At 44.9% G+C, this 18,166-nt stretch overlaps 1 protein-coding gene across 13 annotated transcripts in view; it reads left to right on the top strand.

The window, feature by feature from the left end:
• LOC123996368 (dedicator of cytokinesis protein 9-like) overlaps nt 1-18,166 on the top strand; it is a 189,373-nt gene that overhangs the window by 136,178 nt on the left and 35,029 nt on the right. For 12 of the 13 annotated variants that reach the window (XM_046302578.1, XM_046307948.1, XM_046309542.1 and 9 more), the window contains exons 14-25: nt 465-547; nt 10,607-10,729; nt 11,085-11,164; nt 11,303-11,490; nt 11,973-12,038; nt 12,381-12,473; nt 12,638-12,761; nt 13,657-13,775; nt 15,480-15,563; nt 15,689-15,778; nt 17,068-17,183; nt 17,371-17,440. In XM_046302578.1, the coding sequence (XP_046158534.1) occupies nt 465-547; nt 10,607-10,729; nt 11,085-11,164; nt 11,303-11,490; nt 11,973-12,038; nt 12,381-12,473; nt 12,638-12,761; nt 13,657-13,775; nt 15,480-15,563; nt 15,689-15,778; nt 17,068-17,183; nt 17,371-17,440 (1,236 nt within the window). The remainder of the gene's footprint in view (nt 1-464; nt 548-10,606; nt 10,730-11,084; nt 11,165-11,302; nt 11,491-11,972; nt 12,039-12,380; nt 12,474-12,637; nt 12,762-13,656; nt 13,776-15,479; nt 15,564-15,688; nt 15,779-17,067; nt 17,184-17,370; nt 17,441-18,166) is intronic. The other variant, XM_046300968.1, reaches the window with a different exon arrangement.

Raw genomic sequence — 18,166 nt, forward strand, 5'->3', positions numbered from 1 at the left:
TCTGTAGCGGGGCCTCTGCATCACAAAACACAACAGTCAATTAGATTATTCCACATGATGAATGATAAAATCATACACATCGAAAGTGCTGTCTGGTTACAATAACACTCCACAAGCATTGGTTTTACAAGTCTGGTTCTGTTCTGTTATACGGAGAAGTAATGGGTTTTAACAGAGAAAATCTTAACTGCATTAGGGACCATTGTCAGGGTTTGTGTGTGTGTGTGTGTGTGTGTGTGTGTGTGTGTGTGTGTGTGTGTGTGTGTGTGTGTGTGTGTGTGTGTGTGTGTGTGTGTGTGTGTGTGTGTGTGTGTGTGTGTGTGTGTGTGTGTGTGTGTGTGTGTGTGTGTGGCTTGGCAGGCCTCAGAGCTAACTCAATAGGAGCCTGGACTGCTGCCCGTCACCCCTGTCTGTATTGTCAGATCAGAATGGACCACTCATACTCTGTTCCTTTCTCCCACCAGGTGGCACAGAAGGTTCTGAAAAATGCCAAATTGTCTTGCAGCCGGTTGGGCCAGTACAGGATGCCTTTTGGATGGGCCGCCAGGTACTGGACGGTTACTAACCTGAACTGATGGTTATAGTTAGAGGTTATTGAAAGATGCTTTGACCTTTTGGAATATCTTGTCATTATTAGAGGAACTTGATAGTAGGTCTGTTTAGTATGGCATCGCTTTGACAACAAAATATCTAGATGAAATTAATGAATTAAATAAATTACATTTTTGACACTGGTAAATAGGGCTGATGCGATGATTGTATTACCGCCACACCGGCAGTCCTTCCACGTGACCATCGAGTCACGGTCATCTCCTTTTATACGCTCTGGACATGCATTGGCAGTATCCAATTTACTAACTGCCATCTATTGTCCCTCCATCAGGTCCTAATGGCCTGGTACTCAGGGCTCTACTGTCCCTCCATCAGGTCCTAATGGCCTAGTACTCAGGGCTCTACTGTCCCTCCATCAGGTCCTAATGGCCTAGTACTCAGGGCTCTATTGTCCCTCCATCAGGTCCTAATGGCCGGGTACTCAGGGCTCTACTGTCCCTCCATCAGGTCCTAATGGCCTAGTACTCAGGGCTCTATTGTCCCACCATCAAGTCCTAATGGCCTGGTACTCAGGGCTCTATTGTTCCTCCATCAGGTCCTAATGGCCTAGTACTCAGGGCTCTACTGTCCCTCCATCAGGTCCTAATGGCCTAGTACTCAGGGCTCTATTGTCCCACCATCAAGTCCTAATGGCCTGGTACTCAGGGCTCTATTGTTCCTCCATCAGGTCCTAATGGCCTAGTACTCAGGGCTCTACTGTCCCTCCATCAGGTCCTAATGGCCTAATACTCAGGGCTCTATTGTCCCTCCATTGGGTCCTAATGGCCTAGTACTCAGGGCTCTATTGTCCCTCCATTGGGTCCTAATGGCCTAGTACTCAGGGCTCTAATGTCCCTCCATCAGGTCCTAATGGCCTAGTACTCAGGGCTCTAATGTCCCTCCATCAGGTCCTAATGGCCTAGTACTCAGGGCTCTATTGTCCCTCCATCAGGTCCTAATGGCCTAGTACTCAGGGCTCTATTGTCCCTCCATCAGGTCCTAATGGCCTAGTACTCAGGGCTCTAATGTCCCTCCATCAGGTCCTAATGGCCTAGTACTCAGGGCTCTAATGTCCCTCCATCAGGTCCTAATGGCCTAGTACTCAGGGCTCTAATGTCCCTCCATCAGGTCCTAATGGCCTAGTACTCAGGGCTCTAATGTCCCTCCATCAGGTCCTAATGGCCTAGTACTCAGGGCTCTAATGTCCCTCCATCAGGTCCTAATGGCCTAGTACTCAGGGCTCTAATGTCCCTCCATCAGGTCCTAATGGCCTAGTACTCAGGGCTCTAATGTCCCTCCATCAGGTCCTAATGGCCTAGTACTCAGGGCTCTATTGTCCCTCCATCAGGTCCTAATGGCCTAGTACTCAGGGCTCTAATGTCCCTCCATCAGGTCCTAATGGCCTAGTACTCAGGGCTTTATTGTCCCTCTAACATCAATGCAAATGCAATTGAAAATCACATCAAACATATCATCAAAACAGTGTGTGCTTTTAAAACTCACCTCACAGTGATTGATCCATTTTTTTTGTAACAGTATTTTTATTGAAATTTCACAATTTTCACCCATATTAAGAGATACAGAGACAAAGCACACAGAACAAAAAGAAAAACAGCCCCCACTTACCCATATCTACGTGCATATATGTACATACATACATACATACATGCATGCACGCATGCATGCATGCATGCACGCACGCACACATACACACATACACACATACATACATACATACATACATACATACATACATACATACATACATACATACATACATACATACATACATACATACATACATACATACATACATACATACATACATACATACATACATACATACATACATACATACATACACACACATACATATACCCATGCATATACACACACCCATGCATACATACACGCACGCACGCACCCACCTATACATACGTACACCATTTCTCTTCCCGCTCTGTGCCTCTCTCACCCCATCACCATCATTGCGTCTCTCAATACATACATTTTAAACAAACTTACAAACAGAAATTAAACAAAAAAGCTCAGTTTAAACCAAGAGGTTAGGTTCCACACATGGAACGTACAGTGTAGTTCTGAAATACATAGATCCCCGCCATTCTAAGAGAAACCTTGCAGCATAATAGTTGATACCTCAGGTTCTAGATAATTTAGATAAGGTTCCCATACTTTGTAGAACTGGTCTGTTTTAGAATGCAATGTACATGTCAGATATTCCAGAGGCACCCATTCAAATAGTATCTTATGCCAGTCTTTAATAGAAGGAACCTTATCACTAATCCACTGTAAAAGGATGTTTTTCCTCGCTGCGAAGGTAAGGATGTTGTAAAGCCTCCTTTTACAGACAGAAGTAACATGCCTACTAGGGAGACCCAACAGTAAAGAAACTGGGTCCAATTCTAGATCAACCCCTAGGATATTTTCAATTTCTTGCAGGACACCAGACCAGTATCTTTGTATTTTGGTACATGACCATAAACAATGTGTTAGGGTGCCTGTATCCGTTTTGCATTTGAGACACTGGGGGGAAGAGGAAGTGGGGCTAAAAGCATGTCTGCGATTTGGGGATATATGCAATCTGTGTATTATTCTTAATTGGATTGCTCTAGTACGGTTACATATAGATATTGTTTTTGCATATCTCCAAATGTCCTCCCACATCTCTTCGTCAATAGTAACAGACAATTCTTTCTCCCACACTTGTTTCACCCTCTGTGTGTTGACAGCAGAAAAGGACCTTAAAGTATCATAAAACAGACTTACAGACATCTTCCTTTGTGGGAAAAAAAGCATTCTTTCAATGACAGACACATCAGGGTTACCAATTAAGGTGGTGCTCTCCAGAATATAATGTCTTACTTGTAGGAAGCGGAAAAAGTCCTGCTTTGGGAGTCGATATTTCTCGACCATCTGCTCAAATGACAACAAAATCTTATCAGCAAATAAGTTGTTTAGCCTGCGTATGCCCTTATTAAGCCATAAGTTAAAGCCAGCATCCAGCAATCCTGGGCTGAAATCTGGGTTGTTAAGAATTGGGGAAAGAGCAGAGGTTAGTTTGGACCTTCCCAGGAAGCGTTGAACTGACCTCCATACTTTGAGTGTGTTAAGTGTAACTGGATTATTGCAGTGTTCTTCTACAGACTTGAAACTTCTGAAAAATAAAAGATCCTGTAAGGGGTATTTTGAAAGAGAAGTCTCAATGTCTAACCAAATAGAGGAGTCATCATTTGTGATCCAGTCAGAAATATAACAAAGGTGGGCACACCATTGATAGAACTTGATATTGGGCAGGTCCAAGCCGCCCATAGAACTTGGCAGCTGCAATATTGCCATCTTAAGTCTTGGCTTGCGCTTACTCCATATAAAGGAACTTAGCCATCCATTTACATCCTTTATTACCTTATTGGAGAGTAATACTGGGATCATTTGGATTGGGTAAAGTAGTCTGGGTAAAACGTTCATTTTCAAGAGGGATATTCTACCCAACCAAGAAATGGGGAGGGAGTTCCAGCGCTCCAGATCCTGTCTTATTGTATCAAACAAAGGAACAAAATTGGCTTTGTACATTAGCTGGAATTTAGGAGTTACAAATATACCCAGATACCTGAAACCTGAGGGAGACCATTTAAAAGGGAAGGGGGAGAAGTATTAGGTACAGAATGCAGGCTACCAAGTGGCATAGCCTCTGACTTAGTAAGGTTAATCTTGTAGCCTGAGAATCCGCTGAATAATTCAATAATATTAATAAGAGGTGTAATTGAAGTCTCGGGACTAGAGATGAATATCAGGACATCATCAGCATACAAGCTTATTTTATGGTGAACATCACCAATGAGCAGCCCCTGTATAGCAGGCGTTACCCTGATGGCCTCGGCTAGTGGTTCCATAACGAGTGCAAAGAGGAGGGGGATAAAGGACAGCCCTGTCTGGTACCTCTGTGTATAGGGAAGCTATTTGACCGTAGCCCATTAGTAAGGACAGCAGCCTGAGGATCATCATATAAAACTTTCACCCATTTTATAAAGTTGTCCCCCAGACCAAATTTATTTAGAGCAAATAATAGGTAAGACCACTCCACACGATCAAATGCCTTCTCAGCATCTAGGGAGAGCACAAGACCATCCACAGCACTTTGTTGGTAGGCTTGAATTACATTAAGAAGCCGCCTGACGTTGTTGCATGACTTACGGCCCCTAATGAAGCCAGTTTGGTCTCCTTTCACAATTAGTGGCAATGAGTCCTCTAATCTTGTGGCTAGAATTTTAGAAAGCAATTTTCTATCCACATTCAGAAGGGAAATTGGTCTGTACGAGGAACAAGACTCTGGACATTTTCCCTTTTTGAGAATAAGTGAAATGTTGGCTTCTCTCAGCGTTTGAGGGAGTTGGTCATTTGAAAATGAGTGGTTAAACATATCACGCAATGGCTCAAGGATCAGGCCATGGAACTCTTTATAGAACTCACTACAAAACCCATCTGGTCCTGGGGCCTTACCATTTTGCAGATTCTTAATTGCGAACAGTATCTCTTCCTTGGTAATAGGGGCATTGAGGAGGGACCTCTGTTCTTCGGAGATAGTAGGGAGCTCAATCTTACCAAAGAAGTTCTCCATTAATTTGGGTGCATCTTTTGGCAGTTCTGAGGCATAAAGGTTTGTATAAAATTTCTTAAATGAGTCACTTATCAATTTATTTTCATATAAATGATTACCATCAGAATCAGTAATAGTAGCAATTGACTGAGAGTCAGCCCTCTTTTTAGCTAGATATGCCAAGTACTTTCCTGGCTTATCGCCATGTTCATATAGCTTTTGCCTGACAAATCTCATTTTCTTTTCAGCGTCCTGTGTTAGGAGAGAGTCTAACGTTGATCTAATGACTGATATTTCCTTTAATAGGGCAGGAGTGGGCGTTTTAATGTAGTCCTTCTCTTTAGTTCCTAATTCACCCTCTAACATGTTTTGCTTTTCCCGCTTTTTCCGTCTCTTAGTAGCTGTGTATGACATAATCAGACCCCTGGCATACGCTTTACAGGTCTCCCAAAGGAGCGAGGGGTTATCTGTTGATTGAGAGTTAATAGAGAAAAATGCTTTAAACTCTGTTATAAAATATGATGTGAATGTATGGTCTTTAAGAATGGTTGTGTTCAACCTCCAATGTCTTGACCGATTGAATGCCCCGTTGAGTTTTATGTCCAGGATCACCTCAGCATGATCAGATATGACTATGCTTCCTATCCTAGCAGATAAAACAGACTGCAAAGACGTCCTGGGCATAAAAAAATAGTCTATTCTAGTCTAGAAAAAAGTGAACTCTCTGTTGGAGGGATGGAAAGCTCTCCAGACATCCGCATACCCCAGATCATCACAAATAGCTGTAAGTGACTTTGCTTGAGGAGAGAGTGAAGCTATACCGCTGGGAGACTTATCAATAAGGGGGTTCAACAAGCAGTTAAAATCTCCTCCAACCACTGCAGTGTCTGAGTTTAATTCTGAAAAGTCTAGAAATGCTTTAGTGAGGAAATCAGGGGGGTGAGCAGGGGGGAAGTAAATATTCATTATGGAAATGTTCTGCCCTTGTAAAGTACCATTAATTATAACAAAGCGACCAAATTTATCTTTCACACAATTCAAGACCTTAAGTGGTAAGTTCTTTTTCACCAGAATTGCTACCCCTCTACTTCTGGATGTAAATGATGAGAAAAACACTTGACCAAATCCTCCTTGCTGTAATTTCAAGTGCTCCTTATCATCCAAATGGGTTTCCTGTAACAGGGCAATATCAATATTTTCTTTTTTCAAAAAAGACAATACTTTCTTCCTCTTAATGGGGTTATGGCTCCCTCTAATGTTCCACGTGCATACACGCAGTCTGTTATCTGCCATTGCATCTTGACCATTCAATATTCAGACTGGATCCTACTGTAAAAGTGGGGTGGTACCTTTTTCCATGTGTTGAACTCTCCTCCATCTCACTGAGCATAAACAAAAAATATGAACCCTGAACTCGAACTATACTGAACCCAAAAATTAAACATGTAAAGATCCAAAAGGGGGTTTTCCCACTAGCTAACATACAGGGGATTTCCACTCTCAAATGTAGACTCTTAAGTCCGCATTGCCGCTCAATAGCCTCATCCTTTATATATATGGAAAATAAAATCAATAGAAGAAGATTGAGGCTCTTCCACCTAAAACCAAGTCTGGGCACCAATATGGATTCACACATATCTCAGCCTGAGCTATAGTGGCTATTACTTTAGCAAGAAAAATAATAAAGATACGAATATTACTGAGCTGGAGTACGTGAGGACTCACACCACTGTTTCATGATCAGATTCAACCAAAAATAAGCAAAGTTATTCAATGCTGTGGAGGTGCAGCTTAGAGTTATTTACCCGAGAGAGTCAATAAACGCAGCAGCCTCTTCAGGTGTGTAGAGCTTTTTAGGTGATCCGTTGACCATAATCTTCAATGTGGCCGGGTACAACAGTGTGTAGTCCATCTTCATTCTCCTGAGTCGAGCCTTCGCCTCATCAAACGCTTTGCGTCTTCGTACAACCGCTGTGGAGTAATCATTGAAGAATGAGACCTTTGGACTTTTATGTTGACTACCAACAGAACCGATGTTTCTAGCCGCATCCATGACGCGCTGCTTGTCGGTGAAGTTGTGGAACTTTATAACCACCGGCCGTGGGCGCTGATTGGGGCCCGGTATCGGTGCTTGAGAGCGATGGGCTCTGTCCAGCTTCACACGACCAGCCTTAGTGTCCATTTGTAGGTAGCCAGGGATCCATTCCTCAAAGAATTTTACTGAATGTGTCCCTTCAGAATTTTCCGGGAGTCCCACAACACGAATATTGCATCTGCGTCCTCGATTATCCAAGTCGTCAATGTGCTCCGCCATTTCGCGCACCTGTTTCTCAAGTGCTTTTATCTTAGCGTCCATAGATGTAGTTGAAGTTTCCACTGCAGCAATTCTTCCTTCCGCCTCAACAACACGTTTCACAACGCTCTGTATTTCGGCTGAATGGCTTGCTATTGCTTCCAAGACCGTTCTTATTTTAGCATCGATCACTTTAGTAATGTTATCAGTCATCTTTTGAATTATCAGGTCCATTGTGCCTGGGTCCGCAATGGTGTTAGCTTCGCTAACGTTAGCTAGCTCCTCGTGCACATCCACAGGGGTGGTGGTTTTGGTCGACTTCTTAGTAGTTCTATTGGGCATGTTGTCGGAGATTTTTGCGAAATAGTCGTCAAGACTCATTATATGGTAACTTATTTAGCCAATTCTACCACTTTTTCAAGCTAGGAGATTAATGTAAGAATATAAATTTACGAATGCCACGAGAGCTCGCTGAAACACCGTGTTCTCTCTACGGCGCCATTTTGTTCCCGGATTGATCCATTTTTAAAGAAAGAAAAACAGGTTGAAAACTGAGTGGAAAACATTGTGTTTCAAAGCCTAACACAATTAAATGGCCAGTGCTTTCTAATGTGATGATTTGTTCAAAACACCCATGAAGATAGTGCATACGCGTAGACCTACATATGAGCTCGACACCATTTTAAAAGAAAACTGAATTAAAGTAATAATTGTGCCGTTATACAATACATAGCCTACCGCATATTACTCATGGCAGAACTTTTTTGTTTTGGTACATACTTCATCTAGCCTTTACACCGAAAAATGAAACACATTCTAGTAATCGCCTTTTGATTGTGGACTGTATTATTATGCATACTAGATGGACTGGTTACCTTGTGCTATGTTCCAAAATGTCTATTCATGAGTCTGGGAGAGAAAGTATAGGCCTAGGCAATGCTCTTGGTACATTGATTGTGCAGGGCGGCTAGGCCTACAATTATAGTGCATTTGTATTTGATTCTGAACAGCCTAGTAATAAGGAATTTGTTTTTTTCTTTTTCATAATTAATAGGCTGAGGCATTACCTTTTGCTACAGAATATCTCACCACTATGTGTTTTCATCTCCCCCTCTCTCTCCTTCATTCCTTTCTCCAGCCCACATGAGAGAGGGGCTGTCAACAGTTTAATGAAATATAGTTTGTTGTGAAAACGTTTTACTATTCATGTTCCAGAGTACTGGGTAGCTGCAGGAACAGGGGTTGGAGAGCACATGGCACACAGAGTACTGGGTAGCTGCAGGAACAGGGATTGGAGAGCCCATGGCACACAGAGTACTGGGTAGCTGCAGGAACAGGGATTGGAGAGCCCATGGCACACAGAGTACTGGGTAGCTGCAGGAACAGGGATTGGAGAGCACATGGCACACAGAGTACTGGGTAGCTGCAGGAACAGGGGTTGGAGAGCACATGGCACACAGAGTACTGGGTAGCTGCAGGAACAGGGATTGGAGAGCCCATGGCACACAGAGTTTGGGTGGAATATCACCTGTTGTGCAGCGAGAGGCTCCTTAAACAGTGGTTGATGCATGGAGTGAAATAAGGGTTGTTCAAAGCCCAGACATTTCTATATACAGTCCTGTGTGAAAGCAGAGTGTTGGTGGTTGCTACTAAAAAGAGGAGGATCCCAGGTGCTACGATACCGGAATAGCCGACTCTGTATGAAAAAAACGAACCGGCGGGGAAAGTGGCCTCCATTTGCCATTTGCTGTTCCTGTTCCTCCCCCTGTTACTGTTCCTCCACCTGTTCCTGCCCCTGTTCCTGTTCCTCCCCCTGTTCCTGTTCCTCCCCCTGTTCTTGTTCCTGCCCCTGTTCCTGCCCCTGTTCCTGCCCCAGTTCCTGTTCCTGCCCGTGTTCTTGTTCCTGTTCCTGCCCCTGTTCCTGCCCCTGTTCCTGTTCCTGTTCCTGCCCCTGTTCCTGTTCCTCCCCCTGTTCCAGTTCCTGTTCCTGCCCCTGTTCCTGCCACTGTTCCTATTCCTGCCCCTGTTCCTGTTTCTCCCCCTGTTCCTGTTCCTTCCCCTCCCCCTGTTCCTGATCCTGCCCCTGTTCCTGTTTCTCCCCCTGTTCCTGTTCCTTCCCCTCCCCCTGTTCCTGTTCCTGCCACTGTTCCTATTCCTGCCCCTGTTCCTGTTTCTCCCCCTGTTCCTGTTCCTGTTCCTTCCCCTCCCCCTGTTCCTGTTCCTCCCTCTGTTCCTGTTCCTGCCCCTGTTCCTGTTCCTGTTCCTGCCCCAGTTCCTGTTCCTGCCCTGTTCCTGCCACTGTTCCTGTTCCTGCCCCTGTTCCTGTTCCTCCCCCTGTTCCTGTTCCTGCTTCTGTTCCTGTTCCTGTTCCTCCCCCTGTTCCTCCCCGCCCCCTGTTCCTGTTCCTCCCCCTGTTCCTGTTCCTGCCCCTGTTCCTCCCCCTGTTCCTCCCCCTGTTCCTCCCCCTCCTCTTGTTCCTCCCCCTCCTCCTGTTCCTGTTCTTGTTCCTGTTCCTCCCCCTGTTGCTGTTCCTCGCCCTGTTCCCCCCCTGTTCCTGTTCCTGCCCCTGTTCCTGTTGATCCCCCTGTTCCTGTTCCTGTTCCTGCCCATTTGATAATGGGACAAGATTGAGAATAGTCTGATGGGTGAAAATAGGAGGCAAGGAACAGAGCACAAGCTTTTTTTGTGACTTTCTCAAATCATCAATAGTCTATAGTCGTATCATGCAGCCCATATATGTTTTGATTTCTAAGGCATTCTAAGGTTTGTATCATTCACAACCAAAGTTGCCAAATAACTCTAAATAACCCCCTCTGAGATCTAGCCCAGACCAGTGAAAACCCCTCTGAGATCGAAACCCAGACCAGTGGAAAAACCCCTCTGAGATCTAGCCCAAACTAGTTGAAAACCCCCTCTGAGATCAAGCCCAAACCAGTGGAAAACCCCCTCTGAGATCAAGCCCAAACCAGTGGAAAAACCCCTCTGAGATCTAGCCCAAACCAGTGGAAAAACCCCTCTGAGATCTAGCCCAGATCAGCAGAGCTTTGTCCAGAGAACTACTGGAAACAGATCTGTCATTTTTGATTCTCATTTGTCGTTCCCTGCAGGCCTCTGTTCAAAGATGCATCGGGGACGTTGGACAAAAGTGGACGTTTCTCCGCCATCTACAGACAGGACAGTAACAAGTTGTCCAACGACGACATGTTTAAACTGCTGGCTGACTTCAGAAAGTTAGTAACTCCTACCGTCTGCATTCTTTGCTGACTTTGGTTTCATCGTACGAGTACATCACATTGAGAATATTGAATTTATTCTTGTTTAGTCTGAATGATTAAAGTGCTATAACAGTGAGTATTTCGTAAGCTGATTCCCATAGGCAGTTTTTTTTGGCTGAAGAGATTCTCTTTCACAATGAAAGCCTGTACCGCAGATGTTTTCTCACCTTTACAAACATTTGGTTTCTCCTCTTGGGTTCTGTCTGTTCACAGGGTAGTTTCCAGGCAGTTTGCCTGTTTTCCATTAGATCCTCCTAGGTAGATGATAACAAAGGCATTAACCAGTACTTATTATGCTTCTTCTCCCTAGGCCAGAGAAGATGGCCAAGCTCCCTGTAATCTTAGGAAACTTAGACGTTACCATTGATGATGTTGCCCCTGACTTGACAAGTAAGCCCTCCAAATTCAACACATACTGGGAACATAAAGGATGGAAGCTGTTTCTCTTCAACTCAGATTGGTCTGATTGTCTGTCGGCTATTTATTTGCCCCCCCCTCCGTCTGTCCTGTCTCTGTCGCTGTGTGTAGATTGCATTAGCTCATCCTATATTCCTGTGAGGACTTTCGATAGCAGTGAGAAGACGAACATCTACTTTGAGGTGGAGGAGTTTGTTCCCTACATAGCCAAATGCTCCCAGCCGTTCACCATCTACAACAATCACCTCTATGTCTACCCCAGGCACCTGAAGTACGACAGCCAAAAATCCTTCACAAAGGTATAGTCACAAAGGCACAAACTGCTCAGTTTGATCAAGATACACAAATCTCATGTGGCTAGATGTTTTTTTTAATTGTTTTTTAAAAATGTAACCTTTATTTAACTAGGCAAGTCAGTTAATAACAAATCCTTATTTACAATGGCGGGCCTACCTCGGCCAAACCCGGACAACGCTGGGCCAATTGTGAGCCGCCCTATGGGACTCCCAATCACAGCCGGATGTGATACAGCCTAGATTCAAACCAGTGTGTCTGTAGTGTTGCCTCTTGCACTGGCATGCAGTGCCTTAGACTGCTGCGCCACTTGGGAGCCTAAAAAGAGACTTGATTACATGTTACAATCTGTCACGAGAGACTACTAAATATCATGATATTACTTTTACAACTTTACTATAAATGTGTCCAGCATAAATGTGTTTCCCTCCAGCATCTCCACGTGGGTCAGCTTTTATTCTGATTATTCTGTCTGCTCTCTCCTCAGGCTAGAAACATAGCTGTCTGCATCGAGTTCAAGGACTCTGACGGAGAGGAGGCTGTCTCGCTCAAGGTAAGCGACTACTCATATGACTCCTTCTCAGCAGAGTTCATCGGATGCCACAGTGTCGTTTGGTACAAGAGGAACAGTATACCACTTCGGGGAATAACATTTCATTTTTTATTTCATTTAACTAGGCAAGTCAGTTAAGAACACATTCTTATTTTCAATGACAACATAGGGAACATGAAAGATGAGTGGGTTAACTACCTTGTTCAGGGGCAGAATGACAGATTTTTACCTTGTCAGCTCGGGGATTCAATCTTGCAACCTTTCGGTTACTAGTCCAATGCTCTAACCACTAGGCCACACCAGGTAGCCTAATAACAAAATTATTGTTATTATTACCCACAGTGCATCTATGGTCGACCAGGAGGACCCCTGTTTACAGAGAATGCCTCTGCTGCGGTATTACATCACCAACACAGCCCAGAGTTTTATGATGAGGTACTGATGGGATTTCTATTTGATTTAATTCATGCTCGTGGTCGAATCATGCAGAATGCACAGTTACATTTGAAACAATACTTTAGAGTAAGTAGTGAGTAGACGAAGCAGTGGCAGAGTGTATTCTAACCGTGAGCGTGTATGTTCCTGTTCTTGTTCCTCAGTTTAAGATTGCGCTACCCACTCAGCTCAATGAGAAGCACCATCTACTGTTCACCTTCTTCCACGTCAGCTGTGACAGCAGCAGCAAGGCCAGCGCCAAGAAGAGAGACGTGGTGGAGACCCAAGGTAGACACCAGACCCAGGATACAGACCCATGTGACTCAGGCCTACATCCAGTCTTAAACCATCCAAACTCATTTTCCCCACTAAAATGATGGATGATTTGTGCCTGTGCCAGTTTCCATTCTTCCCTATTCTCCCAGTGCTGGGTCACTGTTAGGTATGACACTGTCTGTAAGCTTTCCCTATTCTCCCAGTGCTGGGACACTGTCTGCAAGCTTTCCCTATTCTCCCAGTGCTGGGTCACTGTTAGGTATGACACTGTCTGTAAGCTTTCCCTATTCTCCCAGTGCTGGGACACTGTCTGCAAGCTTTCCCTATTCTCCCAGTGCTGGGACACTGTCTGTAAGCTTTCCCTATTCTCCCAGTGCTGGGTCACTGTCTGTAAGCTTTCCCTATTCTCCCAGTGCTGGGTCACTGTCTGTAAGCTTTCCCTATTCTCCCAGTGCTGGGTCACTGTCTGTAAGCTTTCCCTATTCTCCCAGTGCTGGGTCACTGTTAGATATGACACTGTCTGCAAGCTTTCCCTATTCTCCCAGTGCTGGGTCACTGTCTGTAAGCTTTCCCTATTCTCCCAGTGCTGGGTCACTGTCTGTAAGCTTTCCCTATTCTCCCAGTGCTGGGTCACTGTCTGTAAGCTTTCCCTATTCTCCCAGTGCTGGGTCACTGTCTGTAAGCTTTCCCTATTCTCCCAGTGCTGGGTCACTGTTAGGTATGACACTGTCTGTACGCTTTCCCTATTCTCCCAGTGCTGGGACACTGTCTGTAAGCTTTCCCTATTCTCCCAGTGCTGGGTCACTGTCTGCAAGCTTTCCCTATTCTCCCAGTGCTGGGTCACTGTTAGGTATGACACTGTCTGTAAGCTGACTGCCTGTCTCTCATTGTTCTTGTCTGTCCTCAGTGGGTTACGCCTGGCTCCCTCTGCTGAAGGATGGCAGGGTGATCATGAATGAGAGTCACGTCCCTGTGGCTGCCAACCTGCCCACTGGCTACCTCAACTGTCAAGAGGTTGTCAGCAAGGTAGTTCTCCCCCCACACACACACACACACACACACACACACACACACACACACACACACACACACACACACACACACACACACACACACACACACACACACACACACACACACACACACACACACACACACACACACACACACACACACACAAGACACACACAAGACACACACACACACACACACACACACACACACACACACACACACACACACACACACACACACACACACACACACACACACACACACACACACACACACACACACACACACACAGTCTTGCGTAGCTAAGTTAGTTAGTTCCTCTAATAATGACAAGATATTCCAAAAGGTCAAAGCATCTTTCAATAACCTCTAACTATAACCATCAGTTCAGGTTAGTAACCGTCCAGTACCTGGCGGCCCATCCAAAAGGCATCCTGTACTGGCCCAACCGGCTGCAAGACAATTTGGCATTTTTCAGAACCTTCTGTGCCACCTGGTGGGAGAAAGGAACAGAGTATGAGTGGTCCATTCTGATCTGACAATACAGACAGGGGTGATGGGCAGCAGTCCAGGCTCCTATTGAGTTAGCTCTGAGGCCTGCCAAGCCACACACACACACACACACACACACACACACACACACACACACACACACACACACACACACACACACACACACACACACACACACACACACACACACACACACACACACACACACACACACACACACACACACACACAGTCTTGCGTAGCTAACTTTGTGGGGACATACAATTCAGTCCCATTCAAAATCCTATTTTCCCTAACCTCTAAGCCTAACCTTAACCTTAACCTTAACCCAAAAACCTAACCTTAACCCTAAACCTAATTCTAACCCTAACACTAATTCCAACCTTAACCCTAAACCACCTAGAAATAGTATTTGACCTCGGGGGGACTAACAAAATGTCCCCAGTTGGTCCAATTTTTGTTCTGGTCCCCAGAAGTATAGTTAAACAACACACACACACACACACACACACTATGACTTCCTTTCCCTTTTCTGTGACTCCTTTCCTTTATCACCACACATCTGAAAGAACATAACGGTTTTAAAGAAAAACTGATTTAAACCAATCCAGTCATTTTCTATCAGTAAAATGTAACCTGTAAGTAGAGAGAGAGCAACAGAACCTTTCTGAGTGGTACATCGCCTTACAAGGGGCTTGTTGTCTGCCTCAAGGTTGTGTGAGATGTCATTATCTCAGCCAATTTTATTTTATTTTACCTTTATTTTACTAGGCAAGTCAGTTAAGAACAAATTCTTATTTTCAATGACGGCCTAGGAACAGTGGGTTAACTGCCTGTTCAGGGGCAGAACAACAGATTTGTACCTTGTCAGCTCAGGGGTTTGAACTTGCAACCTTCCGGTTACTAGTCCAACGCTCTAACCACTAGGCTACCCTGCCGCCCCAAAATCAGGGGAAGTGAAAGCACACAGCAGTGGGACTTAACAATGTTAAGCTAATTGCGTGGGAATACAAAATGGTTGAGTTAATGACTGGTCTTTAGTTGTTTCAACTTGAGCTTTTAATTCTCTTCTCTGTATTGTATTGTACACTAAAGGCCTTTACTTTACTATACTGTAGGTTGATCCAATACACCACCCTTGTAGTATGATAACCAGTGACTTTGTTTTTAGTACTGTTAAAATATATCCTATGTCCCACGCAGCAGCATCCTGAAATCAAATGGGTGGATGGAGGCAAGCCTTTGTTCAAGGTGTCCACTCACCTCGTCTCCACGGTGTACACTCAGGTTGGGTTTCATTTCTCAGATTAGTTCAGTGACGTAACCGACACAAGGGTTTTCAAATGCATGATCTCCACCGCCTCTTCTAGACATCTTGTTTTCTAACATTCTCCTACTTCTCCTCTCTGTAGGATCAACATTTGCACAATTTCTTTGGTCACTGTCAGAGCACAGAGTCTGCAGCCCAGGGGACAGGAGGAGAGCTGGTCAAGTATCTGAAGGTAAAGCATTGTCAGTGACGGTGGCAACTCCGTGGGCATGACCAGGATGTACGAAGACCTGTCTGACTGGGGTCTGAAAGACATGACACCTGTTGTTGTTGTTGTTGTTGTTGTTGTTGTTGTTGTTGTTGCGCCGAATAGGGTGGCTTGAGAGAAAACACGTTAATGTATCCATTCTGGCTCTCGATCTCCCTCCCTCCCTCCCTCCCTCCAACACCTGTCACCCATCACTCTCTCTGCCATCCAGGCTGTCTGATTTACCCAGGATGTTAATAAGTCAGTGCTTGTTTACTCAGGCCTGGGTGGGACAATGCTAGCATTACCCTCGGCTCCAGTCCACAGGTGCTCTCTCCATTTCCCCCCTCTGAACACTGACATGAGTAGAGACACATATTCAGATGAATCTCTTGGGTGCTCGTGTAAACACACTATTCCACACAAACAATGGTCACCCAAGGTCAGGTCGAGCAGAGAGTTGTTTCCCTGGCAGGTTGTCAGATAACTTGGCAGGCCTTGGCCCGTGCGGAGTGATGCACCAACGGGCCGCTCAGGAACTAACTCGTAGGTGTGTGTGATTAACATGCTTGTTCTCAGGTGTGTCCTGTTATTCTTTGCTGCTTCCGTTTCCTGTTACGCAACTGTGTGTTTGGTTCCCGCCCCTCACGGTGAGATGCAACTCTCACCTCCTCATCAGAGACGGATTAGAGCCGCTCACGGTGAGATGCAACTCTCACCTCCTCATCAGAGACGGATTAGAGCCGCTCACGGTGAGATGCAACTCTCACCTCCTCATCAGAGACGGATTAGAGCCGCTCACGGTGAGATGCAACTCTCACCTCCTCATCAGAGACGGATTAGAGCCGCTCACGGTGAGATGCAACTCTCACCTCCTCATCAGAGACGGATTAGAGCCGCTCACGGTGAGATGCAACTCTCACCTCCTCATCAGAGACGGATTAGAGCCGCTCACGGTGAGATGCAACTCTCACCTCCTCATCAGAGACGGATTAGAGCCGCTCACGGTGAGATGCAACTCTCACCTCCTCATCAGAGACGGATTAGAGCCGGCTTGAGAGTGTCTGTTTACTGTACGCCATCAAGCACTTAGATTCAAGCTGTTTCTAATTTCATCTCTCCTTACGAGTCATTTTAACATAAGTCAGTTCTGCTAATGCAGTTACGCCTGTCTTTGATGTGCTTGTGGATGACATTCTGCAGGATCAGCATTTTGTCTCGGGGAAATACAAGGCCTTCAGTGTGTTAGTAACCCTATGTTCTTCTCTCATCAGAGTCTACACGCTATGGAGAGTTCTGTGATGATACAGTTCCTGCCCACCACTCTCAACCAGCTATTCCGTGTGTTGACCAGTGCCACCCATGAGGAGGTGGCTGTCAACGTCACCAAGTCAGTAGTGTCATTCTGTGTCCCAAAATGACACCCTATTCCCCCACAGGGCTCTGGTCAAAAGTAGTGCACTATATAGGGAATAGAGTGCCACTTGGGAGACTCCCATAGACATATGTTCTTAATTGGGTTCTCTGTGAGGCCTGAGTATTGACCTGTTATTACATCTGCTTTCTGGTCCTTTCAGAGTCATGATTCACATTGTTTCCCAGTGCCACGAAGAAGGGCTGGAACACTACCTACGATCATATGTCAAGGTAAGCATTGTACTGGTCCATTTATTATATGTCAAGGTAAGCATTGTACTGGTCCATTTATTATATGTCAAGGTAAGCATTGTACTGGTCCATTTATCATATGTCAAGGTAAGCATTGTACTGGTCCATTTATTATATGTCAAGGTAAGCATTGTACTGGTCCATTTATCATATACCAAGGTAAGCCTGGTACTGGTCCATTTGTAATATCTATTCTGGTATTTGGAATTTTATTAGGATCCCATTAGCTGTTGCAAAAGCACGGCTCTAATCCGTCCAAACCAGACTGCAACTCTTTGTTAAGGGTTTCAGTGACTCCATTAGCTGTGGTTACTGATGTGTATATGGTTGAATCATAAGCATACATGGACACACATGCTTTGTTTAATGCCAGTGGCAGGTCATTGGTAAAACTAGAAAAGAGTAGAGGGCCTAGAGAGCTGCCCTGCGGTACACCACACTTTACATGTTTGACATTAGAGAAGCTTCCATTAAATATAACCCTCTGAGTTCTAAAAGATACATGGCTCTGAATCCACAATATGGCAGAGGTTGAAAAGCAATAACACCATTTTTTTAACAGAAGGTTATGGTCAATAATATCAAAGGCTGCACTGAAATCTAACAGTACAGCGCCCACAATCGTCTTATTATGAATTTCTTTCAACCAATCATCAGTCATTTGTGTCAGTGCAGTACATGTTGAGTGCCCTTGTCAATAAGCAT

This window comes from Oncorhynchus gorbuscha, linkage group LG01 (assembly GCF_021184085.1).
Source record: "Oncorhynchus gorbuscha isolate QuinsamMale2020 ecotype Even-year linkage group LG01, OgorEven_v1.0, whole genome shotgun sequence".
Taxonomy (NCBI): domain Eukaryota; kingdom Metazoa; phylum Chordata; class Actinopteri; order Salmoniformes; family Salmonidae; genus Oncorhynchus; species Oncorhynchus gorbuscha.